The 17,593-nt window shown below is 58.1% G+C and overlaps 1 protein-coding gene across 3 annotated transcripts in view; it reads left to right on the top strand.

The window, feature by feature from the left end:
• Positions 1-13,515, top strand: part of FAM178B (family with sequence similarity 178 member B) — an 86,316-nt gene extending 72,801 nt beyond the window's left edge. For all 3 annotated transcript variants that reach the window (XM_082356199.1, XM_082356198.1, XM_082356197.1), the window contains 3 exons: positions 11,221-11,298; positions 11,618-11,770; positions 13,122-13,515. In XM_082356199.1, coding sequence (XP_082212325.1) covers positions 11,221-11,298; positions 11,618-11,770; positions 13,122-13,154 — 264 coding nt within the window. In that variant the 3' untranslated portion in view covers positions 13,155-13,515. The remainder of the gene's footprint in view (positions 1-11,220; positions 11,299-11,617; positions 11,771-13,121) is intronic.
• The last annotated feature ends 4,078 nt before the right edge of the window (positions 13,516-17,593 follow it).

Genomic DNA, 17,593 nt, shown 5'->3' on the forward strand with positions numbered 1-17,593 from the left:
CAATTGTAATTCTCCCGCTCTGAACTCTCTCCTTCCACCCCATTCTGGCCCTCCCACCCCTCTGCTGGAAAGCGCCCTCCCTCTGGATGCCCTCAGACCAGCCTCTGTGTATAGGCCCCCTTGTCTCTTAATGTCCTTGTTTCATTAAGGCTACAAGAGTTGATGGCCTGGGCTTCTCCTGTTGGAGGCCCTTGACTTCAGAAGTGTCACCTGCTTATGAGTGAACCAATCACAGCCATTGTTTGTAATTTTAAGCTAGTGAGATTCCTGCCTGAGAAAGCTAACCACCAAGTTCAACAAAAGAAACAACTTGCTCCTTCTGCAACACTGCAGGGAGTGGGTGTGGGATGGGAGGTGGGAGGGGGCTGGGGGGGTGCGAGTTCTGTCCTAGCTCAGAGTCACAAAGTGTCCTAGCAAATCAGGGCAGAGCTTGTGTGGAAAACAGGAATCTTGCTTCTGAATGGGATGATTAGAGTACTTTGAGCATTTTAAAGTGCTTTTGGATAAAGAAGTTGCTCAGCCCCTGGGTGATTTTTGGCAGCCCTGTGCTTGCCTGGTTTGAGAGGGGTTCTCCCAGAGGAGAAGGAGCATTGAGGTCAGAGTGATGCCTGGGGGTCTGGGGCTGCCCTGCGAGGGGCTGCTGTTTGAGAGAGGTGGGAGAGTTTGTCTTAATGCAGGCGTGTACTCTGAGAGCTGGCCTCCAGGTGCTTCCCTCTGGCCCATGGGTACCAATTCTGCAAGAGGCCAGCTCCTTCCCAGGCCTCCGTGTGTGTGTGAGGCTGTCCTTTCGGCCTCTGTGCAAACATCGTGTAACTGGACTCTGTTTTCCACTGCCTCCTCAAAGCGACGAGCTCAGCCGTACAGCCCAGAACCAGGGGTGTCCTGGGGGCTTTCTGTTTTCTTTTAGCTGACTTGCCTAAACCATATTTGCCCAGACTTAACTCATTTTTATCGAGATGACTGACGCTGTGGTCTTGTTAAACCTCCGCCGTGTGTGACGTTCCTGTTGACCACCCTTCCCTGCCCTTCCTGACTTCTCCCTGGCCTTCTGCCACATGGATGCTACAGTGAAGGAATTTTTGGTTCTGTATTTCCCCTAGGGATTTGGAAGGTCTGTAGAACCAGGATCTTTATGGTAGGGTGGAACTTTTCCCCCAGTTTGGTTAAATTTGGGAACTTTGAGGAAGTTAACCATCTCTCATTGTGTGGAAAGAAAACTTAAGGTCACGGAGGGGGACGTCCCAGCACTGGGGCTGCCCTGAGGCACCAGCCTGTTCTGTCTCCTCCTCTGCCTCTTGGGCACACCCTCCTCATAGCCCGACAGTGTCCTCACGGGACAGACGGCCAGGGACCCACTGAGGGTCCTGCATCTGTGATGGGCCCTGTCCCCCCAGGGCCCAGCCGCAAGAAGCCACCCCACCCAGACTGAGCCTGGCAGCTGCAAGGGGCTCCCATCAGCTTCCTCACCATGCACACGCCTCGCCACGCACATGGCCTGTGCTCCCGTCTCTGTGCTCGTGAGGCTTGTTTATAGGAGAAGTGCATGTGTGAACAGGGAAGGGGCGGGGTGTGCTCTGGGCTTGGCTGATGCTCCGGGTAAACCCCGCCCGGCCTCACAGATTCCTTTGAACTCACGCCTGGCGTCTCTGCACATCTTCTGCAGAGGGCACGGGACTGCCGCGCGTGTGTGTGTGCACGTGTCTTGTGCGTGTGTGTGTGTGTGTGTGTGTGTGTGTGTGTTGTGTGCATCTCCTGTATATCTTTATGATGTCCCCAAGTGTTAACAGAGTTGACAAACAAGTTTTACTGCTTTTACTCCTGCGCTGGCCTGTCCCTGTGTCGGGTGACCCTGCCAAGAGCTGCCTTACGTGACTGGGTGTGGCTGGGGAGTTTGGGGCTGCCCTCCGGCTCTCTGCACCCGCCTCTGCTCCCTGCACTCTCCCGCTGGCACTCGACACCAGCAGGGGGACGTGGACTCCCTCAGGCTTGGCTGGGGCGCAGGCTCCTGGCCCTCGTGTCACCTAGAAGGACAGATGGAGCAGGAACCCCTCCCTCTCCCTCCACTCTCTGCCTTCTCCCCTGAACTGCCTGCCCCTTGCCCTGCACCTTAGGGAGAGCCACGCCCACAGGGCTGGGGACCTTGGTCAGGCCAAGATGAGGAGGACTGGGAGAAAACAGACTGGTTTTGAAGAATGGACAATGGCTATTCAGGACTCCTGAGTTCCTCCCCTGGCTAGTCTGTGTTGGGTTCCTCCTCACTTCCTCCAAAATGAGGAACAGCTGGCATCTTTGGAAATAAACTTCAAAGAGGTGACCTCTGGGGAGGTGACCTCTGGGTAGCTGACCCTAACGGGAGATCCGTACCCCAGATACACATCACAGCCACCTGAGTGGCCGCTGAGCCCCTTCATAGTGGGTACCTCTGAGCGTCTGAAGGCACATGGGGCGGGGGGCCCAGGCCAGCTTTGACTGACTCCCAGGAATTCTGGCTTCTTTGCAGGTGTATGAGCAGGGCTTAAAGTGATGTTGTTGAGCTGGGGAGGAGAGGCTTAGATTCTGCAGGCAGCTGTTGTTGAAGCCCAGCCAGCTCGAGTCCTCGGCAGCTCTGGCCTGCTCTCTGCCCTGCCCCACCCCAGGCTCAGTCCTCCTAAGGACCCTTCAAGGGTCCCTCCCGTAGGCACCATCCTTGCCCCATGCGGGTGACTCACCTGCTTCTGCCCTAAGACCCCCCTACCTCTGTCTCTCCATCCTTCAGGTCCTTCTGGACAGCTCGTGATCGTCTTTCTCCCATTCCTTCGTAGGAATAAGCGAACCTGAGTGCCTGTCACATCATATTCAAACCCCCCCATCCAGGGCCTTTGTCAGCTGGCCCTACTTCATCCATGCGGTTTTTCTCCTGTGCATCAGACCACTCCATTTGATTCCAGGCAATGGGTGTCTTTCCCAGAAACCCTCCGTTCTCAGGCCCATGTCTTTGCTCCTGCTGGTCCTCCTTCCTGGCGATGCCTGGCCTGTCTCTCCTGTCCTTGGATTCCGGTGGTCATTACAGTCTGTTCACGCAGCCAGTGGCTTGTCCACACATTGCTTCACACACCTGAACAGAGTCGCCTTTGAGGGTTGGGTCCAGGGCCTATCTCAACCACATGCTTCCATTAAAATGCCTGCCCTGAGCAGGTACAGTCTGGTGAGGGACGCTTCTCCCCTCTCCCCTGCACCCAGCCCCACGCAGCAGCCTCGGGAGTGTGGGCGGAGGAGCAGTGCCCGCTTGCGGGATCTTAGTTTCCCTACCAGGGATCGAGCCCGGGCCCCAGCAGTAAGAGGGCCGAGTCGCAACCACTGGACCACCAGGGAGTTCAGCAGTGCCTTCTAAGAGCCCTGTCTGAGCAGCTTGGGCTCAGCTCCCACTATCACGCACCTGAGCGGGGAGCAGGAGGGGTGTGTGAGGCCCCTCACTAGCTGTCCTCAGCCTGGAGGAGCAGTTGCCAGGCAGACCACGGCCCTCTCAGCTACTCTTCTGCTCGCCACCTGTCCTGTCCCTTCTCACCCTGTCTTTGCCGGGACCCTGTAGTGACAGAAACACAAACACACGTCCCAGGAGGTCCTGGGACAGCTCATCAGGCTCAGCTGGACCAGGGCTGAGCAGTGTCGTGAAACCTCAGTGTTGCCCTCTGCATCTCTAGGCTCTGCCCTTTGGTGCGTTCCCAGGCAGCTTTCCCGCTGCTTCTGAGACACCCCGGGCTTATTTCCTTCCCTCTGCAACCCTAGCCAGGGGGAAAGAAAGAGCTTCTGTCCTGGATCCTAACAGAGTCCCAGAGTTGAGTCTCATTGGCCTGGCTTGGGTCATGTGCTCACCTCTAAGCTAATCACATAGCCAGGCATGAAGTGATTGGCCAGCCCAGGTCACACATCTTTCCCTGGAGTCCGGGCTGAAGTCCCCACCGTGCGGCACCTTGGCCTGGGTGTAGGAGACGGGAGGCTGGGACTCGACAAAGGAGGGGGCAGGATCCTGGGCACCAGGAAGCCTTAGTGTCCGTGGCATCCCTCTGGTCTTCAGCCGTGGGCAGAGGCCTTGTTCTCTAACACCCACGGGAAGTATTAGGAGGGCAGTGCTTCCCAGGCGCTGGCCATGCCAACACGCCAGGAGACAATACAGAGAGTGAGAAAGATAAGAAAGAGAAGGGAGGAAGCCATTGCTTTTGAGGAAATGGCTTTTGAGGAAGCCACCGCTCCGTGGGGCCTCTCCAGCCCCTGCCAACACCCTGGCTGGTTTCAGGGGCTCCCTCCGGCACTGGAATCCGCGTACTGATGTACACGTGCACACCCAGGCGTAGATTCTCAAACACAGGCACCGAGAATGTCGTCCTCTCTGGGCAGCAGGCAGAGCTGGGTTTCCGTTCCAGATCCCCCTGGGGTCAGGGTCTCTAGTCCCAGCTGGAGGAGCAGGAAGGGCCAGCCAATCCCCGCCTGTCAAATCCCCCCCGCCGCCGCCCCATGGCCAGCAGGAAGCCAGAAAGGAAGGGTGGGCTGGGTGGGAGCACTCCAGCAGGGGTTTGCCTGTAGCCCCTCGGCTCCTCCCACCCGCAGACATAGGAGGGGGGCAGATGCGCTGAGATAACCCCCTGCAGCAGGTCCACAGGAACAAAAAGCCCTCAGCCTTCCTGCTTTTGTCTCAGCTGCATCTCTTCCCCACCTGGCCCCGCTGTGCCACGGCCTCCTAGTTCCCTCCCCACCCTCACTACCAAGAGCAGGGGCCAGGGCTGCTCAAGGTCCAACTCCAAGTTCAGGATAGAGCTTAAAAAAAGAATACCTCTGTCCCTTTCAAGTGAGTTCAGGGTCTCAGGTCTCTGAACCCCCTTCCTCTGGGCAGCTAGAAGAGCAGGTGAGGGGCTCATCTTCTGAGGTACCTGTGGAGGGGGACCCATGCTGGGCCCCGAGGCCCTCTAGTAGCCTCAGCAGAGATATCCCATCTCTCCGCCCCGCTGGGGCCTTGAGACAAACTTTCTAGGCAGTGGCCGTTCGCAGCAGCTGAGCCGGAAGTCCTGGTCCTGTCCAGATGCTGCCAGCCTGTCTCCCGTCAGCCTGTTGGCCTCATCCTGCTCCATGTCTAGGGCCCCACCCACCCCCACGCCTAAACAGGCACTTTCATTTACAGAACTGAGTGTCTGGCCTTGCAAGCCCCCGGGGTGAGTCTGGCAAGTCCTGCCTGTGTGACGTCTGTTCTCTGGCCTCTGTGCCCTGTGCTTCCACGGACCTGGGCTAGGAAGAGGTGCCATGTCACCATGTCATTTCCTAGTGATGTCGGTCATGTGTCCTTGTCATTTCCTTCTCTCTAGGACTTATGACGGATGACCTGTCCTGGTCAGTCACTTCCATACTCAGCTTTCCTGTGGGCACAGCCCTCTGCTTGCTGCTTTGGTGCTTGCCCAAGCCAAGGTCAGAGAGTGTAACCTTGGAGCAGGAGCAGCCTGGGCAAGGGGAATAAATCATGCAGTTAACTTGTGGGGCGGAAGAAGTTAGGAAGAAATAGCATCCTAGAGATGGTGGCAGGTGTCACACTCCAGGACAGGTCCAGACAGGGTTCGCCTAGAAAAACGCATCCCCTCTCATCCTGAGCTCTGGTGGACACACTAGCCAGACGAGCTTCAGTCTGTCACCAGTCTGAGGCTCTTGGCCTGGGGTCTGCAGGTAGCCCCACCTCAGGATTACTCATGACTGACTATTTTTGTGGTTATTTGCCCAGCCTGTGTGTGATGGAGTACCTAGACCATGCCCTGGGGCTCAGGCCTGCTGCCCCGAGTCTCCTCCCCAGGGGGGAGCCTCAGCCTCTCCCTGTCCTGCCTCTAGCAGGCCCTTGGGCCCTGGCTGTGCAATGCAGAAGGGCCTTGATCTCTCTCCAGGGTTAAATCCCCTTTAGGGAATACGCGCGCACGCACACACACACACACACACACACACACATGCACAGCTTGTTCAGCTTAAGGGAGCCCGTATAGACGTTTGCATCAGGCCTAACACTTAGTGGAGATGGTCATGCAGTCAGGGGACTTCTCCAGGCTCAGCTTCCACATCTACTGAAAGGGAAGGTCAGCAGGACCTCTGTGGGAACCCTCTGGGTCAGGGCACTGTGCAGTAGTGCTATAGGGTTCAATTTGGTAAAAGGAGAAAGAAAGGAAGGAAGGAAGGAAAGAAGGAAGGAAGGAAAAGAATTCATCAGGGTCCAGCTCTAGCCTTGGGTTTGAAATGGCCCAAGGCAGACCAGCACGGCTTCGCTCTTTCCCAGACTTCATCGGTTCTAGAACTGACCTTCAGCGTGTGTGTTTGCAGCGAAGTGTCTCTGAGGGAACAGAACCCCTGAGCAGACCCACACGTGGCAATGACAGGACCTATGGCAGAATTCTCCTGCTGGACCTCCAGGCCTTCCAAACGGGGCTGAGAGCAGCCCAGCCAGGCTGTGGCTGAACGCAGGTCCCCCAGGACAGCCCCCCCCCCACAACCCCAGAGCCTGTGAGCCTGGAGAGGTGAGACCAAGGGAGGCTGCTCTGGGGTCCTGGCATCCCGGGCAAGGAACCGGCCAGCAGTTGGCCTTGAGGGCCAGCTTGCTGCGCGGGAGCCGGCGACATCTGCAGTGTGAGCCCCTGGGCCCCCGCAGCCTGGCTGGAAGGCTGTGTCCTTTGAGTCAGTGTGTCCTCCCCAGCAGGTGTTCCTGGGTCAGCCTTAGTTCTCCCCCCACCCACCCCCCATGCCCCACGGCAGCTGCCCCAGAGCCTGGCTGGACCTGCTCCCCCAGGACCCTGCAGCCAAGAGCAAGATCTGCCATCCCCCGCCTCCCTTGCACCCCCCTGCCCCCCACCGGGCTGGCAGCCTCCAGGGAGAGGGCTGGGTTCGAAGGGTTGCCTCGGGTGAGCCTGCACTCTTGGTCGGACCTGAGGTGGGAGAAACTATTATGTTCTGGCCAGAGCGAGTGGCTTCCTGGGAGATCCTCTCACTCCCCCTCTCTGCCCTTTCTTAGCGTAAATAACCCACAGCCAGCTCCCTTGGCATTAGCTAGAGGGGAATTTTTCTAAAGGATGAAGTTCCTGGGAACCGTCCACCCTTTTTCCCTTTCGTCTCATGACGAAAGCTCTGCACACCAAGACTTGGCTGGCGGTTCCCGGGTCAGAACTAGCTGGACCAGAAAAGGAGACACTGGCCTTCCCCTCCCCTGGCCCCTTCGCGGGTGACAAGCCCAGTGGGCTGTCTCTTATCTCTCTGCCTTGTCATCCTTCCCCAGGGAGAGGACGGGGCCCCGCCTCCAGGCTCTAGAGCCAGGAGGGAGGCATCCTGCACAGAACCTCTCAGAAAAGTCTGCCTGCCAGACTCCAGGGAGAGACCCGGAAGGTGGAGCTGCAGGCCCTGCTGGCAGCAGCGGGAGGGGACCGTCCTTTCCTGTCGGCATTGGGTTCGGGCACGTCCCATGCCTCAGACTCTGCCTCTCCCCAAGTCGTTGACTGAGGTTTCCTGGCCCCATTTCCCTTGGGGGCTTCCCAGCCTCCACTCACGCCCCAGTCGGGAGGTGCTGGGTGACCTGGGCTGGGGAGGACCCGTTCTACAGACAAGATGCCCAAGCTTGGATGGATATAGCCCCCACTCAAGGTGTGCCCCTGCACTGCTCATTAACCCTGAAGCCACCCGGCACCCTCCCCTACACACATACATACCCCGCCCGCCCGTAGGGACTTGGAAGGGGCCTCAGACAGGAGGAAGGGCCACCTTGCACTGGCCCCGCCGATGCCTGGCCTCTGCCCAGCCTCCCTTTCCAGTATCTTGAAAGAGAAGACAGAGCCCCACGTTTCTGTGGTGCCAGCAGGACAGGAACGGGCTTGCTGAGTTCAGGAACTGGTCACAGCACAACTGGAGCAGGAAACGCAGCTCTCACACCTGGCTGTTGACTGAGCGTCCTACCCTGTCTCCCGCCCGCCCCTGCCGGGCTCCTGGGCCAGCCCCTGCCCTCCCCACCGGAGGAAGTTTCCAGAGGAAGGAGACCCAGGTTCAGCCTCCCCCAGCCTGCTAGAGCCCCAGTTTCTGCTCATGTTCTGCTTCTCTGACCTTCACAGAAACAGGGCCTGGGAGAGGAGGGTTGAGGTGCAGGAGAAGCCTGGCGTGTCCCCGGCACCACGGTCTGTCCCTTTGTCTGGACAAGAGCCGAAGGACCCTCTCTCACCTCTCCTCATCCTCTCCTCAGGGCAGAGACGGCGGGGAGGAATGGTCTGGGCGACTCTGCTGATAACGAAGCCCTTTTCCCCAAAGCGGGGAGAATGCTCCCAGCCCTCCTTCCAGGTAGTGGGCACGGTTCCCCCGTACCCGCACCCGCCCTTTGGACGATCGGCTTATACAATGTGGTTAACAGGGCTCTTCTTCAGAACTACCTCTTCCTTCTTGCTATTCTCCCCCCCCCCAAAAAAAAACCCGTATTCAGAATAGTTTTCCTGGGATTTTCCCTCCAGATTCAGTTATGGGAATCGGCATTAAGAATGAAGTTGTGAAACCCGTACACACGTAGCCGCTCTTTTCTCTCAGTAAATCCCCACTGCACAGGCTTTCCTCCAGGGCGCTCCTCAGATCCCAGGCCCACCCTCACCACGCCTCCCTCCCAGGAAGACACATTCTGCAGGGGAGGGGGGATCAGGGGGCTGGGGGCCTGGCCAGGGCCTCCACCTGAGCCCGCGGCCCAGCGCCTCCGCGCCCCCTTCGGTTGGGGGAATGTTTACAGGTGAAAGGTCCTTCTCTCCCCTCTGCCACAGCCCTCCCGGGCTTTCACACCCACCCCGCAGACAGGCCCCCCTCCCGGCCGCCACCCAACGGCTCCATCGCCCTTGGATATTTTCTTTGGCTTCTGCCACCTCTCACCATCAGCTTGCTCAATGCCCCTCTCTCGAAGAGGGTGCTTCCCAAGGTCACGTCCCTCTCCCCTGCCCGACACCTACCCCAGACCCACCTGGGCTCAGTCGTTTATCATTGGCATTGTCTTGTTTAAAATTAATTAAACCTTTTTTCATTATATTCTGATTATATGAGTAAAGTACACACATTGTAAAGAAATAATCTTAAAGACAAAAAAAAAAAATGATGAAAGAGGAAGTGTAATCCTTCTGAGAGCTGCGTTTTCACTTCGGTGGATTCCATCCCAACGGGTTCTATCCCCTGCTTCCCCCAAGTGCCCCCAGTCTGTCCTCCACAGCCCAGGCTCCCTGCTCCAGAGCAGCGTTGAGTGGCCTCCACTGCCCACTGTCTGGTCCCTCTGCTGCCAGCCCAGTCCCCAGGGCGCCCCTCTTCCCCCGCTGCAGCCCAGCTCGTGCCCCAGCGGCGGTCAGTCCCCCAGCGAGTCCTGCCTCTGTTTCTTGCCATCAGCCTGGGATCTGTCTGGTGGTGTAATCTTGGCTGTGCCCCATCCACACAGGGCCACCTTCACCTCAAATCCTACGGCTCCTTTGAGACCTGGTTTAGTCACTTCCTCCCTGAAGCCCTCTCAGCTGCACACCACCACCGCTCCCCGCCTCCCCAGAAAAGCCAGAAGGACCCTTTGTCCTCCTGGTCCACGGGAAAGCTGAGATTCGGTGTTCAGTGTCAGTAACCAAATGATTGCCTTCCTGAAGCATCTTTTCCCCTCTGCCGTCTGAGTGTGTGTGGCTGTGTCTTAGTTAAGGTACAGTGTCTAGCACACAGGCTTGAGCCTGCCTTAGGGGGTTGGGACGGCGGGAAAGAGCCGTTTGCCACGACTGCAGAGTTCAGGAGTTCCGAAAGCAGTGAGCCTCCCGAGGGCAAGGCCAGGCTGGGGAAGGGGAACCCAGCGGGTGGACCCTGCTCACAGAGGCTGGATCTTCCCCAGCCTGGGGCAGTGCCGCCTGGAGGCACACCCAGTGAACCCCCTGCTTTTCCCCACTGCCAGGTGCCGTGCCGCCCAACCCAGCCAGCCTGTGGGATCAGCCACCTGCGGGCCTCAGCTGCTGTGCTGAAGAACAGGCTGGCTCCTGGGCAGGGCAGGTGCCGCTGGAGGAGGGGGGCCGGTGGCCTGTGGCCTCAGGGTTTTGCACGTGGTGTTTGAGCTGGAGAAGACTACACTCCAGAGTGTCTGATGCCCTCAAAAACGGTTCTAGCTTCTGCCCTAAGGAGGCTGCTGGGTCTGTGCAAAGAGGCTGTGACCGTTTCTGGGGCACCACCAGGTGCTCTAAAGGGGGAGGATGATAAGGGCAGGGGAAGTGGGGGGACAGGGGAGCCTTGGCTGGCTCTGAGCTCCAACCCCATTATCACCAAACTGGAGCCCTGCTGGCCATCTCTAGAGCCTGCCTCTCCCCTCCCAGCTCAGCCTCAGGGCTGGTTATCTGCCACAGGCATGATGGTGGGGTGCTTCCTGCCACCCTTCCTATCTTAGGAGGGGTCTGGAGGGGACAAAGCAGCAGGCATTTGGGGGGAGTGGGGGAGGGGTATGCCCACTGAGTGCCAGGAGCAGGCTGTCTTCACAGCAGGAGCCTCGCCTGTCTTTGGGGTGGGTGCTCCCCGTACTTCGTTTTCTCTGCACAGCAGGTGAATGTCTCATAAATGAATGGGCACCAACAGAGTCCAAGTGCACCCCGGGATCAAACTTAGCCTCTGATCACATAGAATTGGCCTTCGTCCTGTTTTCACCCCCTTGGTGTCCAGGGGGCAAGAGCGAGGGCATGAGTAGGTGGGTAAGGTGGGCAAATGCTCAACCAGACCTCCTGCCCTTTGCCCCCCTCCCCTCGCCAGCCTCCTCCGGTCAGCACGGTGGGAGTGTCTGGGCTGAGCTGCACATCTGTCTGTGCAGGGGTGTCCCCCCGGGGCTGAGCTGGGCACCCACGGGGGACCCGTGTACGCATATAGTGGACAGTGGCATCCGGTCACAGTGCGCACAGGCATGGGTGCCTCAGGGAGCAGAGCAGAGACCTCGGGGACCACAGGCACCAGGCAGAGCTCAGAGTGGACAGGCCTCTCTCGCCCACGGGCTTTCTCCTCTGGAGCCGCAGGACGGGGCTGGGTGACAGTGTGGATTTCTGGATGGCAGGGATTTCTTCTTTTTCTGAGGGGAGGGAGCACGGTCATTCCTCAGGGGCAGAGCTCTGAGTGAGCGGGGCCCTCCCTCCTTGAAGACACCTCCCCAGACACTGTCGCAGGGAGCCCAGGGCTGGGCCGGAGCTGCAGTCAGGGAAGCCTGTCTCTCCCCAGGTCTGCTACCTGTGCCACAGCCTCCTGACGCTGGCTGGGCTGGTGGTCAGCTGCCAGGACATTACTCCAGACCAATGGGTGAGTCTCCCAAGAGGCTGGGCTGGGGCCGCTGGGGGAGGAGCCCAGCCCGCTGCCAGGAACTGAAAGGAGTGGGAGGCTGAGAAAGAAGCAGGCCTAGGGGAGCCGGCCTCGTCCTCCTCCCAGCGTCCCACCAGGCCTTCCCAGGGGATACTGACCCGTGCCCCCAGTTACCCCGCGCCTCCCCTCCCTTTCCTGCCTGACTTCTGAGCAGTCACTCAGACCCGTCCTCCTCTTTCTCCGATTTTGTGCTCCCCTCCCCGCCTGTGGCTGCCGGGCCTGTGCCCCGCCCTCCCCCCTCCCCCCACGGCCTCTGCAGGGAGAGCTGCAGCTGCTGTGCATGCAGTTGGACCGCCACATCAGCACTCACATCCGGGAGAGCCCCCAGGACATGCACCAGACCAAACTCAAGGACCTGGCTGCCCAGACCTACATCCGCTGGCAGGAGCTGCTGGCCCACTGCCAGCCCCAGGTGGTGCCCACACCAGCCCCCAGGCTTGGGAGGGGAGGGAAGTGGTCAGGCGGCTGACCGGAGCCCTCAGTGTGTCCGCCCCCTCTGCAGCTGCCGGGTCCTGGCTGGAAGATGGGGGCAGAGGGCAGTGCGGGGAGACGCGTCCTCGGTGGGCCATCGCCATTCTTACCGAGAGTCAGAGGCCCCGTGTGGGAGTGCGGTGAGGGAGGCACAGAGCAGCCGACTCCGGGGTGAAGGCAAAGAAAAACTTCACCCCGGAGAGGGAAGAGCCTGGGCCACAGGGCCAGTCTGTCGTGAGCTGTGCCAGGAAGGGGCAGCAGAGGCACCAGCTGTCCACCCTCTGCCCAGTTGTCCTGTGGGCCTGAGGCTGGCCTCCCACTCTGCTGGGGGGAACGCGCCCAGGCTGCCCTGGTCCCTCCAGTCTTTGTAGCAACAGCCCTCACGCTCCTGACTCCCTCAGACTCCCTGGGTAATAAATATTCATAGCTCATGTTTATTGAATAAAGACCCTCTTCTACGTGAATCCACGTAACCTCCATGAGGCAGGTATTGTTATGATCCCATTTTACAGATGAACAAGCTAGCCAGAGTCACTGAGAGGTTAAATAGCTTGCCCCATCATGCAGGCCGGGGCATGCAAATATCAGAACCAGGGCGCAGAACCAGCCTGACTCGCAAGCCTGCACACTTACGCACAGTCCAGCCCCTGCTCTGGCAGCCTCCCTTCTGGCCTCTGTCCGTTCCTCCAACAAGCAGCCCTCCCACCCCCTCGCCCCCAGCCCTGGATGCAGATGAGCTGGGTCTCGTAAAAACTCTTTCTCCAACCCCCCTCCCAATGCTCCCGGGCTCCCAACTTGCCTTTCCTCTGACTCCCCTCTGCTTGTCCTTCCCCCGTAACCTCTGACTTGGGGCTGACACATCAGCCACAGGCTGTGGCTTGGGTCTCAGATTTCACAAGTCTCTGAGAAAGCTGGAGAGCAGACCTCACCCTCAACCCCTAAGGAACTAGATCACACTGGTCTCTGGTGAGAAGCAGTGTGTTTGTCATGAAAAGAAGGAAAAGTGGTTCGTGGCCTGGCCGAGCCGGGGGGGCAGGTCCCACCTTCCTCTCACACCGCCCTGGGCCTGTGAACGGGGAGTAGAGAGAACCAAGGCAGAGCTGTGGTTGAGTGGCCTGTTGACCTGCCACGTCCTCACCTGGCCTGGGAGCCCCAGGAGCCTTGTGGCTCAGCACCTGGCACGGAGGAGGCCTTAGTGGAAATTCAAGGGATGCTGGAGCGCCAGGGAGCATCACATCGGTGGGCCCTACCTGGGCCCAGACCGTCACACCCTGCTTTTCTCTTTGCCACAGACCCGGTACTTCAGCCCCTGGGAAGACATCTAATGGAGCGGGGCAGGGGTGGCCCAGTGCTCCTGGCTCTGGCAGGAAGTGAACATGGCCCAGGTAACTGGAGGCGTGAAGAATGGAGGCCAGGGGAGGACCAGCCAGCTGAAGCAAGCACCTGCCTCCCCCGCTGCCCTGAGCCCCCTCCAGGCAAGGGTCCTGCCTCTCGCTGCCTGGCTCACCTCTCAGCTCTCCTTCCCTTCCCCACCGTCTCCTCTCCCCAAGACCTTTGTCTCCAAAGCTCTGGTTTCCCTGGGCCTCCTGGGTCCTCCGGCCACCATCCTCCCCACCCTCCTTCCCCTTTCTGTGTGTCCCTAATGTGAGGGTTCTTTGTGCACGCTAAAGTCTCATTTCAGCATCATTGGTTACAAGAGTTCCTTCAGTCCCTTACTGAGGGCCCGTGCTCAGCGTCCAGTTTCCTGACTTCTCGCTTACACTTTGCAGAATTCTCACCCCAGGCAGTCATGTGCGCCGCCCCACCCCCTGCAGCTGAGGGCTGTTTGTAAACCTTCAGGGAGGGGCAGTTCTGGCTGTGGCCTGAGAGCTGTCAGACACCCAGAGAGCAGGGATGGGGAACGTTTGTTTGGACCGGTCTGGGACCACTCCCCACGCCCCGCTGCCACTGGGGAAGATCCACGGAGTGAGATGGTAGCTCAGGGCTGTAATTACACTTAATTCAGTTTATTGTTGAGCTCTGAAATCAACTCCCAGACTTAGGAGTTGGGCATGGGGAGCAGTGCCGAAAGATAGTTCCCAATACTTTTTGTTTTCCCTCTGCCTTACCCAAGATCAGTTTTGTGGGCCCTGATCCCTAAACGGGTGCTGGACATCTTTGACCTGCTCCCCTTGAGAAGTGAGTGAGCCTTCGGTACCCCCAGGAGATCTTTGGGTATCACTTTCTCTTTCTGTCCACACGTCCAACCCTGAGAATCCATTGCTAGTCCCTGACCCCTCCTGCCTCCTTTCTGGGTTGGGATGGGGTTTTGCAGGGGCCACAGGAGGTAGATAGGAAGTAGCAGAGGATGAGCCCTGCCCACTGGGCCTGTGCCCATTCCTCAGCTCAACCCTAGCATCTGCCAGTGGAACTTCACCATGGCTGGTGCTTGTGACTTTCTCTGTTTATTTGTCCCTCTCCTTTGTTCTTTCACACCACGGGGGTCAGGGTAAGGCAGGTTAAGTAGGAAACTCCCCCAAAATAAAGGACCTTCAGGCCAAGTGCCTCAATTTGCAGCCCCAAAGTGTAGCCCATCGCTTCCTGGGCCTGTTTTGGAGGCTCTCGCTGGGTGCCCAGAATGCTGGGAGCCAAGGCAGATCTATAATTCAGAGGGCACGAGCACACGGCAGAGGGCCGGGTACCATGTCTCCCTGCCTCTCTGCCTTCGCCAGGTGAGAGGTGGAAGAAGCTCTCTGCCAGGGAAGCTTGGAGGCCCAGGCGGCTTGCCTGAGAGTTCTGGTTTCTGTTCCTGGCCACATCACAGGCCCCCTCGGCCAGGGTACCACTGAGGCCCCAGCGGCATCAGGTAGGCCTGAGATCCTCCGATAACAGAGCGGGGGCTGTGCTGAGCCACCTCCCTCAGCCTCCCTCAGGGCTGCCCCTGCCCCCGACGCCGCACATCCTGACGGTTAATCCTCGGCTATCCAGTTTGCTCTGGAAACGTGGAGATCACCTTTGAAATTTCCTTTCTTCAGTTTGCTCTGGAAACCTGGAAATCACCTTTGAAATTTCCTTTCTTCAGTTTGCTCTAGAAACCTGGAAATCACCTTTGAAATTTCCTTTCTTCGTTCTCGCCGCCAAGGGCAGAGAAGGAGTAGGGAGGCCTAAGAGTCTGAAGCGGGGAGTTTCCAATTCTCGAAGCTGCCCCTACTGGGCTCTGAGAAAGGGTTCGAGCTGTCCAGTGGTGCAGGCTTCTGGAGCCCTCCTGCCCAGGCCCGGTTCTCGTGCACTGCCCCCCTCCGCCCCTGCTCCCGAGCACACTCACCCCCAGGAGAGAAATAGATGCCAAGGAGAGAGGAGGTGTTGGTGACAGCTCAGGCCCTCCAGAGGCCTCCCTGTAACCTGAGCAGAGGTGTGCACTTTGAGGTCACCCAAGGGCGTACGGTGTCCCCCGGGACGTGTAATGGGCCCTCTCTGGAACTGGCTGGGAGCTGACCAGATCTAAAACCAGTCCGGGACCAGTTAGAGAGCCAGCCTCTAGGCCAAGAATTCCACAGTGATGCTGGCAACTTCACCACATACTCTTTCCAGATCCCTAAGCCCCTGGGAAAAGGCTGAGGGATATCCTGGTGGAAGCCACTGGAAAAGCAGCATCCGGGGCTGTGATGACGGATGTTTTCCTGCTTCCTTTGGCGATGGTGGTAGGGAGGGGCTGGAAGGGAAAGGCTTCCCAGGTGGATGGCTTTGATAACTCTCCTTTAGGAGGAAGTGGAGAGAGGAAGTCCTTTTCCTATGTCCCCACTCCCCTCGGTCCCCAGGCCCTCAGAAAGGCCCCTGAAGGGTGGCTGACCCAGGCTTTTTCATTTCCCCCCTGTGGGTTGACAGCAGCTCCTGACTCCCTTGGAAGTCGGCCAGGCAGTGTTGACTACACGAACCCCACTGTGACCCCTCAGCCCCGCCCTCACCCCCCCTCAGAAAGCACCCTCAGGAGAGCTGGAGTTCACAGGAGGGGCACCATGGCACATGACCAAGGTGTGGGAGTGAGGGGGGCCTTGCTTTCCGGAGAACACTCTCGGGTCCATCTCTAGGGGCCGGACTGAGCTGCCAGTGGGTCCTCAGAGAAACTCGGGGGGCATTTAGCACATCTGCCTTTTCTTGGCCACAAGCGGTTGAACGAATGGGGAAAGTAAGAGGGTCTGTCAAGGCCTAAGGCCTGAAAAGTGGATACCTTCCATAGAATATGATAGGCCCTGAGGAGGCTTGATATACCTATACACAAGCCTTTTTTTTTTTTTTTTCCCGGTATTAGTAACTTTTTTTCTTCTTAATTTAAGACCCAGGAATCCTCATTTTTGACCAGTTGTGCTTTTATTTTAAAGTATGAATCATGAGCAAGTAGTCATGCAGGAAACTTTATCCCCTGCCCACCCACCCACGGAAAAGGCCAGCGCCGGAAAGGAACAGAATGCAGCAGAAAGTGAGCGAAGGTGGAAAAGGGGAGCAGGCAAGCTGCAGCCTTATCTTTGAGGAGTGCTTGGGAGGGAAGGGCTCCGGAGTCTGTTAGCAGGAACGGAGAAGCCGGCCCTGAGGTACAGAAGACGGTCACGGCCAGTGAAACCAAACCACCTGCTGAGACTTTCCACTGGGGCTGTCTTGCAGGTGGGGTTAGGAGCTCAGGTCTCAGCCTGGTAACCGTCACATCTAGAGGTGGGTGGGAGGTGAAGGCGAGGCTTGAAGGTGAGGAAAAACAGCAGGAAATGGAGTGTTTGTGGCCTAAAAGTTAATCAGGATACCCTGTGACTTAGTGGAAAGACAGGATCAGGAGTCCTTAAGGCCTGATTTAACATTCTGACCTTGCTCATTATCTATGTGAGTTTGGGCAGGATGCGTAACCTTTCTGAGACTCATTTTATCTATAGAATGGGAGAAACAATACCTACTTTGGAAAGGGTGGTCATGAGGGCAGAGTGAAGGCAAGTTGCAGAGTGTGAAGCACAGAACAAATGTGAGGGGTACCTGCCTATTGATTTACATCCACATAAATAGATGCAGGGTCTAACAGGAAGAGGGGGGTCATACATCTTCCTGCCTGTCAGCTGAAGCAAAGCCTTCCTTGCCCACCCCATGCTAATTAACTGGCTTGCCCCCTATCTCCAGCATCTCCAAGGCCACAGCTTTTCTTTTCTTTTTTTTTTTTTTTTCTGGTGGAAAGGAGCTGGGAAATGTGGCTTTGGCCAGCGCGGGAGAAGGGGCCTTTATGTATACCAGCAAAGACCCAATTGTTACTGAATCCAAACTGGGCTGCTTTTCCCAATTATCTCCACAACTCTTCTGGTCTCCACTTTTCTGATGCCAAGTTTTAACCCAGAACAAAAGCTCCCATCGGGACTGATTTATAATCCAGATCTGCTGACAGGGCCCTAAAGTGTCCCTCCCCTCCAGGACTGCACCGGGCTTAAAGTCACCACCGCAGCCTCAGGGCCTCCAGTCTCTTCACCTCTGCCCTTTGCCCCTAGCCAGGAGGTGGCATCTGTCTCCAGGTCCCGGTGGGCTGGCCTCCCTGGGGTTCCTCTGTCCACCTGCCCAGCTCCGAGAAACCGGCTGGCAAGGAGGACACCCCAGCACCGCCCAGGAGGCCGGGGCTACAAGTTACTTCTAGGAGCGGCTGTGGGCGGAGGCTGACGATTCTGAAGATGCCAGTTCTCCTCCAGCGTGGCTCCCCTCAGAACCCTTTCGTCTTAACATCAGGGCTCCTGTCACTTTGTTATTCAGCCTTCCAGCGGCA

Source organism: Balaenoptera borealis (genome assembly GCF_965194805.1).
Source record: "Balaenoptera borealis genome assembly, chromosome: 15".
In the NCBI taxonomy this organism is placed as follows: Eukaryota; Metazoa; Chordata; class Mammalia; order Artiodactyla; family Balaenopteridae; genus Balaenoptera; species Balaenoptera borealis.